We start from the raw sequence: 8,014 nt of genomic DNA, 5'->3' as shown, positions 1-8,014 counted from the left end.
AACATAGATAATAGAGTACGTGACAATTATAATGTAAACCAGCCCCACCCCCATTTTATGCAGCAATAATTTTAATAAGCACGAGATTTTTCCAATTCCAAGGCGATGGAATCACTATCAGATCCTCTGCTGCTTCAGGAACTAGCTCAGAAGCACGGCAATGACCTCCCTTTAGTGATATCAACGAGTGGAAACACAGAGCTACAAAAAGGGAAGCAATATGAAGTTTATTTTAAAAGGGAGGCGTCAGCTCTCAACGTGAAAATTGCACTTGGGGTTTGTAGCTACGTAGTGCCAGTCAACAGTACCTTTAAATTTAGTGTACTGTATAATCCGAGACGGGATCATGATTTAAGCACAGCCAGAAGAGGCTATTGCTTTAGCACTGTTGCTGATCTCATGAAGACCCGCCCTCTACCCAGTGTAGTTTATGTTGGCCAGAGATTCAGTCATAATGGGGACACTGTTAAGAAAGGCACTCTTCTCTTACTTAAGGAAGTAGTTACGGAGAAGCATCATTTTATGAAAGTAAAACGACTCAAGTGCATGAAAGTGGGCGACACCAAGGAGATCTATTTAAAGGAAAGTTGCGAGGGACAATTTAGCACTCGTGAGTCTTTGCTGCTCTTCTCAATGTCAGCACTCTTGAAATATTTCAAGCCACCGATTAGTACATCAATGTATGATTGCGAAGGTAGAGCTCCCGAATGGCAATTCAAATATAAATCAGGCTGTATCGTCAGTGCTAAACCAACAACTTTACACTCTTTCATAGTATCCCCTGTCTCACCATTGCCTTCACCAACCTCATCAGTTTCTTCAGATTGTACTCATCAACTAATTGAGCTATTTACATCCCTCCCTATGGAATTCAATATTGTCAGCATTACCCAAGAGACAAAGTCACAACTCAATCAAAAAAGATTATCAATATTGCAGTCAATTGCGCCGGAGAATGTAGACCTGATGTACACACTTGGTACTAAAGACCAGTTGCAAAAGAATCTATTTCTACCGGTTAACAATAGTGAATGGATACACGAGATTGTTGGCATTGAGGATAAAACAGTTTATGAGCCGATTGTGATCCCTAGTGATAGAATAAGCACAAACACTCGGGTCTTACTACCTAAATTTGTAAGAGCAACTATCGTAGATCATCTCCCTCCTCCTCCTCCTCCATTACCTCCTCGAAGGAGACACTCGACTGTTGAGTCGTGTTCATCCAGTGATAGCAAATCAAATGATGCATCTAGAAGGTCCCTGTCATCTTGTGAATATGATGATGTAGTTCCTGTTTATTCATCTCCTACTGATGATGATGATGATGATGATGACGATTATACTGAAATGTTTGATCCGACTAAGATTCAGAAGAAAGCTGACAGTAATTCGACCTTTGATAAAGAGTTGGCGATGCTACCTGATCCAAATGAGATTTCAAGTAAGAATTTGTGTTAATATGAGAACAAAGTATCTTTATTTTCTTTAATAGTCGAAGGAACATCACTTGATATTGAGTCCTTAAATTTATCAGTAGCGTCAGCCACTGTAGGAGAAAGCACCCCATTAAATCTTGAAGATGCCAACGAATCATTTTATGGTAATGCACAAACAACAGTTGTAAATATTATTACTTTATAATTATAGAAAATAAACCATTATTTCTTGAAGTTAACAAAAGTTTACTGTTGGAATATGATTGTAATCAAGTAAGCAGGATAATTTAGCATGAATTTTATAAGAAATGATACATTTTAAAATAATTTTATGCCTTATAGCTCATTTAGTTTATGTATTTCCTTGCAGATATCAACACTGCTAGAAATGATGGGAATGGAGGAATACATACCTAAGTTTAAAGAGGAGCAGATTGATGGTGCGCTACTCTTTGAACTGAACAATGAAATACTTGAAGAAGAACTAGGCATGAGCAAGAAGATTCATCGAATAAGGCTAATGATGATAATCACTGGACACGAATGTGTGACTCAGTTCATTAAATTCATTGACTGATTTTATCTTAAAGTCAAATTCAATTTTTTTACTGATCCACACCCCCAGACGATTATTTTCACCCACGTATAATGTTTATATTATACAGGCAATACCCTCTATGTAGGATTGAGATTGATTTTTTAAGATGCTATTAGAATCTATATTATGTCAACACTTTCATTTTGTTGTGAGCTCTTGATTTTGTCTATTCATATTGTGAGGTGCAAGTGTGCTATCAGTCCACCAGTGTGTTGGAGGTGAGGCCATCACCAAGACACCTACTACACTACAGAGAAATTCTCAGCCAACAATCAGTCAGCTTTCTGGCCACTGGCCAAACCACGTGCTTCCACATGGGCTGTTTAACCACGCCTTTTAAAAAGTGCGTCTAAAATGGCGGCCAACACCAGAAAGGTGACTTCCGTTTTTAGTAATTATTCTTTATTTTTTATATAGAGAAAGAGAACAACAGCTTCAAAGAAGCGTTCCTGCCGCCAAAAAGTAGAAGAAACTTTCCCTCACAATTTAGAGGTAAGTCTAGCTGCCAGACCTCGTGTTGTCACATGTGATATCTCCTAGAAGGATGAAGAAAGCATTGAGAGTTCCATGAATTCTATTCCTCCTACCGAAACTTATGTAGAATTGAGCACTTGTGATGAAGTTAGCCCAATTCATAAAATTTTCTATGCAATACATGCATAAATAGAATAATTATAAAAGCAACGACGATGACGACGACGATGATGATGATGATTTATCTGCTTCTCATCTCAAAGATGATCAGGATCACTTCTTCTCTATTCATTACGAGAGGCTATTAACTGAATCTGATGTAGACAACTTAAAAGATTTATTTTCAAAAGCACTGACATTGAATAAAGAGGTACATGTAGATAGAGTATACTATGTAATATTAGTTTTTATTATTGGCATGTTATATGTACTCCAGTACAAAGACATTGGTCTCATTCAATGGTTGAGAACACCTTCTAATAACAAGGACACTATATGGAGAGATGATTCCAGTCAAGTTCAACTAAAGGATCTTCATGTTAGTATTATGTTGATTGCTATTAGCCTTCTAATTTACAATACATTATTATATATTTATGTTAGGTTAGGGAGCCTTTGGTGACATTATGGCCAACTGTTAATAAAACAAGTGTCAAAAGTATGTCAAAGCTTTTTTGTAATATTTATTAGACGTAATTTTAGAAAGACACAGTTTAAATTTGAGATAATACTTATTTATTAATAGGACCGTTCACAGATCTGCAGGATAATTTGTTTCAAGTGATGAATGCTTATAAGGTAGACAATGTGATGTGTGTTAGGATATGTTTTGTGTTATTAATGGTATCATTCAATTCATAGGATCTGATGTATACTGGTCAAACATTTGAGAATGAATCTGAGATCAGACGATTATATGTTCTTCATTCTTTGAACCATGTCATAAAGTAACATAACTATATATATATATATATAGGCTATAATAGTTGTAATATAGTACAACTATAGCCCATGGTTTTTCCAAAAAATTGGCTCCGAAATCACCCACCATTTTTATTACATTTTCTGATACATATTGATGTCCTTATGCTGTGTAGAAAGTTTGAACTGATTCCGACTTTAATTTTTTGAGTTATGACCCTTTTAAAAAACAGGCCAGTTTCTGAAAAATACCCTGTACTATAGCCCATGGTTTTTTCTAAAAAATGGCTCCAAAATCACTCCCAATTTTTATTACATTTTCTGATACATATTGATGTACTTATGCTATGTAGAAAGTTTGAACTGATTCCGACTTTAATTTTTCGAGTTATGACCCTTTTAAAAAACAGGCCAGTTTCTGAAAAATACCCTGTACTATAGCCCATGGTTTTTCCAAAAAATGGCTCCGAAATCACCCCCAATTTTTATTACATTTTCTGATACATATTGATGTACTTATACTATGTAGAAAGTTTGAGCTGATTCTGAAAAATACCCTGTACTATAGCCTATGGTTTTTTCTAAAAAATGGCTCCAAAATCTCTCCCAATTTTTATTACATTTTCTGATACATATTGATGTACTTATGCTATGTAGAAAGTTTGAACTGATTCCGACTTTAATTTTTCAAGTTATGACCCTTTTAAAAAACAGGCCAGTTTCTGAAAAATACCCTGTACTATAGCCCATGGTTTTTTCTAAAAAATGGCTCCGAAATCACTCCCAATTTTTATTACATTTTCTGATACATATTGATGTACTTATGCTATGTAGAAAGTTTGAACTGATTCCGACTCAAATTTTTCGAGTTATGACCCTTTTAAAAAAACAGGCCAGTTTCTGAAAAATACCCTGTACTATTATAGCCCATGGTTTTTTCCCAAAAAATGGCTCCGAAATCACCCCCAATTTTTATTAAATTTTCTGATACATATTGATGTCCTTATGCTATGGAAAAAGTTTGAGCTAATTCCAACATCAATTTTTTTGAGTTTGACTGTTTTAAAATATGCAAATTTTTGGAAAATACCCTGTATTGACATGTAATGTATATGTGATGTGTGTGACATATAAAAAGAGTTTTGTTTCTATATTGCATTTAATTAGGAACCGTTCTCGGGTCCTGAAGAACAACATCCGTCTTGCAATGGCTGCCAAAGAAGGACGTGATCTTGGGTAATAAGAAAAATGATTTTCTAATCATTATAAATATACATGTACATGTGTACAGTGACATTAGGGACCAAGGATTGACTCGTCCAAAGGTCCTTATCCTAGTTCCTTTCCGACACTCTGCATTAAAGATAGTCTCATCAATGATTAGCATACTAGTGACTCCTGGAAAGGTACAGTGTCCTACTACAGGAGCATGTCACATATTGTATTGTGTGATTGGCTTTTGATCCAGGGTGAAGTGGCTAATAGGAGAAAGTTTTTTAAGCTTTATGGTGAAGATAAAGAGAGCAAGCCTCCAGATTATAAGCCAGGTACAGTATCATGTCCTTTTCCGGTGTGAATCTTTTTTCTTTCAGATTCTTATCATCAGCTGTTTTCTGGTAATATCGATGATTGTTTCAGGATTGGTTTATCTGTCAAGAAAAATCGTCTCAAACTTTTTACACAATTCTACTCTAGCGACATCATTATTGCCTCTCCCCTTGGGCTGAGGACCATCATTGGGAGCGAGGGAGAGAAACAAAGGGACTACGACTTCCTCTCTTCCCTTGAGATGGTCATCGTTGATCAAACCGACATATTCCTAATGCAAAACTGGGACCATCTTTTAGTGAGTAGAAATAGAACACCAACAAATAGTCTTTGAAAGCTAGTTCCAAAATTTCTATTTGATTTCCCAACACATATTAACAGATATTGATAGCTACATCCATTCCATTTTCTAACAGATATTAACAGATATTTATTGATAGCTATATCTATTAAGAGATATTGATAATTTAATAGCTACATGTACATCTATTCTATTTTCTAACGGATATTAATAGCTACATGTACAGTATGTAGAAATTATAAAGTTCATTGTTCGTAGGATGTTTTCAAGCACTTGCACTTGCTGCCCTTTGATGGTCATGGTGTTGATTTCTCTCGTATCCATGAGTGGTCGTTAAACTGTTGGAGTCAATATTACTCTCAGCTCATCATGATCTCCTCATTTCCAACGCCAGAAATTAATTCACTAATAACGTCACACTCTCGAAGTATCCTTAAATAGAGCACCACTCCTAATTTCTATTATTACAACATTACTAAACTATTATTCTTAATGTTACTATTACATATTATTAAGTATTGCCACATGTTTCTACTGCTAACAACATACCCTTAACTGTATTGATAGATTACGAAGGGCAAGTTAGGGTACACTCTGCTTCCTGGAAAGGCTCAATCTGTCAGATCCTTAAAAGAGTCCCTCATGTTTTTCACAATTTGAAATGCACTAATCATCTAGAGCTCCCTGACGTTAGGTTTCAGTATTTCATTGAAACGGTTAGGATAGCAATGTGCAATCAGTGTGTGTACAATATTAAAACTGGTAGTAGATTATATCATTCTTTGCTGTAGGTACTTCCTCAGCTTTCGGCTAGCAATATCAATCATGTCTGTATATTCATTCAATCTTACTTTGATTTTGTGCGAGTCAGAAATTTTATGAAGAGAGAAGAGTACAGCTTTTGTCATATATCAGAGTAAGACAATAAAGACATACATGTACATTATTATCATCATCATTATTAATATCATTACCATTAGATATACAAAGAGCTCTAGTGTTTCTCGCTCAAGATCATTCTTTGCTCAAGGTAACAAGAAGTTTCTTCTCGTTACTGAAAGGTTTCATTTTTTCCGGAGATACCATATCAAAGGAATCCACCATCTTGTCTTCTATTCTCTTCCGAATTATTGTGAATTTTATTCAGAGCTAGTTAATCAAATGGAGTGCGTGGATGATAATAAAGTTTTGGCACTGTATTCAAGATATGATGCACTATCAATCCAAAGGATAATTGGAACTAGCAGAGCACCCGAGCTTATCAGCTCAACTGAACCTTTACACACAATTTCATTCAACTGATTATTTATTTAAAAGATTTGTTTATATATTGTCTGAAATTAATTATTCATAGTCAAGATGGCGGCTGAGAGGCTCTATTTATCTGGTAGCTACAAGCAGTGTCACCAATTGCTCAGTTCCAGTAATTATATGTTTCAATATTGCATTTTGTTAATTATAGTAGCTGTAGCAATAATAATAATGATTTTGAATAATAGAATAATAAGAGTAATGTTTTTTGCTTTTTGACAATTTTTAGAGCTAGAGAAGGACAAAAACTCCCAGCAGACTCTGCCATTTAGAGATACCCTGATCTTAATGAACAATAAACTCACTTGTGAACTAAAAGTAATATTTATTATTCTATTTCTGTTAGCATGCAAGTATGTGTTTTAGTTTGAGCAGTCAGTTGATTCCCTGGAGAGAATTACTGAACAGTTTTACATGTTGTGGCAGCTGATTATTGGTATGATATGATATTTATAATTATATTTAATGTTAATTTAGGTCTACCAGAGTCATGTGACTATCACACGACTCAATCGTTGATGGTGGCTTGCAATGTGTTGTCTTGTTTTATTCGGTTGTGGTTAAAAACTGGGCAATCACGTCACGTGAATAAATCAATGGAATTCATCAAACAAATGAAAAGTATTTTAAGTTTTTTAGACGAGCATATCATCACATTATTTTGTGACATAGTCAGTGAGGACAGTGCAGATTGTTACATGAGAAGGTTGTTGCTATTAAGAAAGCTACTGGAACTGATAACTAATACTGGAACTGCAGGTAATTGAAGAGTCTCATGCACAGTGCTAGTGTTTGTTAAAATAGATTTCGTTAGCTTTCTTGGAGATAAAAGAGACTATTTTCAAACAGGAACACAATCTGATATTGAATATGAAAAAGGTTTGTCAAGCTCTTCTCTTGCTGTTCTCTTATAATTTCTCTCAGTGCATCAGTTTTATGTAGACAGTCAATATTCACAATGTATTGATGTCATTCATAAATCAAAAGTATGTGATGCTTTTACTGGAGACAGCCAAACTCTTCTTTTAGCAAATTGTTATGCACGTAACGTAAGTCACCATCAAAATTAAGAATTGATGCACCATATTATACCATTAGGGATTGTATCAATTGTCATTGCATTATTATTATCAGTGTCTTCGGTCTAAATCAGCTTCTATTTTGATTCATAAATTAGCTGCTACTAATGCTTGCACTGTGTATCAGATTATCAACAATGCCGATGCTGAAATGAGAATGAGACAACTCCTGCTTGAGGTTGAGAATTTTGTATAGCATCAATACGTTTGTGTTCTATATAATCATAGCTATTAAAAGAAGAGGATAATAATGCTCAGCATTCATCAAAGGATTTGCTGTTGGTATGGAGACACAGGGACAGACTAGAAACTAATAGAAGAATGATCGGTAAAGATTGGTTGG

The 8,014-nt window shown here is 35.0% G+C and overlaps 4 protein-coding genes across 5 annotated transcripts in view; all 4 read left to right on the top strand.

The window, feature by feature from the left end:
- Positions 1–37, top strand: part of LOC109583412 (uncharacterized) — a 2,348-nt gene extending 2,311 nt beyond the window's left edge. Inside the window, exon 4 of the mRNA XM_019998740.1 lies at positions 8–37. Within this exon, the coding sequence (XP_019854299.1) occupies positions 8–37 (30 nt within the window). The remainder of the gene's footprint in view (positions 1–7) is intronic.
- On the top strand, positions 27–2,155 carry LOC109583414 (uncharacterized). Its single transcript, XM_019998743.1, has 4 exons — positions 27–1,444; positions 1,496–1,603; positions 1,651–1,712; positions 1,810–2,155. The coding sequence occupies exons 1-4, from the start codon at positions 106–108 to the stop codon at positions 2,014–2,016; spliced, it is 1,716 nt and encodes a 571-aa protein (XP_019854302.1). The 5' UTR covers positions 27–105; the 3' UTR covers positions 2,017–2,155.
- A 237-nt stretch (positions 2,156–2,392) lies between these two features.
- Positions 2,393–6,621, top strand: LOC100632295 (digestive organ expansion factor homolog). 2 transcript variants are annotated; one of them, XM_019998742.1, is made up of 16 exons: positions 2,393–2,412; positions 2,455–2,529; positions 2,581–2,658; positions 2,705–2,881; positions 2,948–3,049; positions 3,115–3,169; positions 3,257–3,309; positions 3,373–3,458; positions 4,600–4,668; positions 4,724–4,838; positions 4,901–4,979; positions 5,025–5,278; positions 5,540–5,708; positions 5,849–5,997; positions 6,073–6,197; positions 6,262–6,621. In XM_019998742.1, exons 3-16 carry the CDS (start codon positions 2,605–2,607, stop codon positions 6,581–6,583), a joined length of 1,809 nt encoding a protein of 602 aa, XP_019854301.1. In that variant the 5' UTR covers positions 2,393–2,412; positions 2,455–2,529; positions 2,581–2,604; the 3' UTR covers positions 6,584–6,621. The 2 variants fall into 2 exon arrangements, with proteins under 2 accessions (XP_019854301.1, XP_011405161.2); XM_011406859.2 differs by having other exon boundaries at positions 2,578–2,658.
- Positions 6,614–8,014, top strand: part of LOC109583411 (uncharacterized) — a 1,454-nt gene continuing 53 nt past the window's right edge. Inside the window, exons 1-9 of the mRNA XM_019998739.1 lie at positions 6,614–6,704; positions 6,822–6,910; positions 6,959–7,028; positions 7,070–7,213; positions 7,265–7,351; positions 7,397–7,471; positions 7,517–7,641; positions 7,691–7,849; positions 7,900–8,009. Of these exons, the coding sequence (XP_019854298.1) occupies positions 6,641–6,704; positions 6,822–6,910; positions 6,959–7,028; positions 7,070–7,213; positions 7,265–7,351; positions 7,397–7,471; positions 7,517–7,641; positions 7,691–7,849; positions 7,900–8,009 (923 nt within the window). The 5' untranslated portion in view covers positions 6,614–6,640. The remainder of the gene's footprint in view (positions 6,705–6,821; positions 6,911–6,958; positions 7,029–7,069; positions 7,214–7,264; positions 7,352–7,396; positions 7,472–7,516; positions 7,642–7,690; positions 7,850–7,899; positions 8,010–8,014) is intronic.

Source organism: Amphimedon queenslandica, unplaced genomic scaffold (assembly GCF_000090795.2).
Source record: "Amphimedon queenslandica unplaced genomic scaffold, v1.1 AMPQUscaffold_13306, whole genome shotgun sequence".
NCBI lineage: Eukaryota > Metazoa > Porifera > Demospongiae > Haplosclerida > Niphatidae > Amphimedon > Amphimedon queenslandica.
Note: the sequence above shows the minus strand (reverse complement) of the source record. Positions and strands in the feature narration are given on the sequence as shown.

Bases quoted from the DNA above. Each gene is read 5' to 3' on its own strand.
- LOC109583414 (XM_019998743.1), top strand. From the start codon at position 106: ATGGAATCACTATCAGATCCTCTGCTGCTTCAGGAACTAGCTCAGAAG. The intron at 1,445-1,495 runs GTAAGAATTTGT...TTTCTTTAATAG, and splicing joins TGATCCAAATGAGATTTCAA to TCGAAGGAACATCACTTGAT. The intron at 1,604-1,650 runs GTAATGCACAAA...TTATAATTATAG, and splicing joins TGCCAACGAATCATTTTATG to AAAATAAACCATTATTTCTT.
- LOC100632295 (XM_019998742.1), top strand. From the start codon at position 2,605: ATGAATTCTATTCCTCCTACCGAAACTTATGTAGAATTGAGCACTTGT. The intron at 4,980-5,024 runs GTACAGTATCAT...TTTTTCTTTCAG, and splicing joins GCCTCCAGATTATAAGCCAG to ATTCTTATCATCAGCTGTTT. The intron at 6,198-6,261 runs GTAAGACAATAA...CATTACCATTAG, and splicing joins AGCTTTTGTCATATATCAGA to ATATACAAAGAGCTCTAGTG.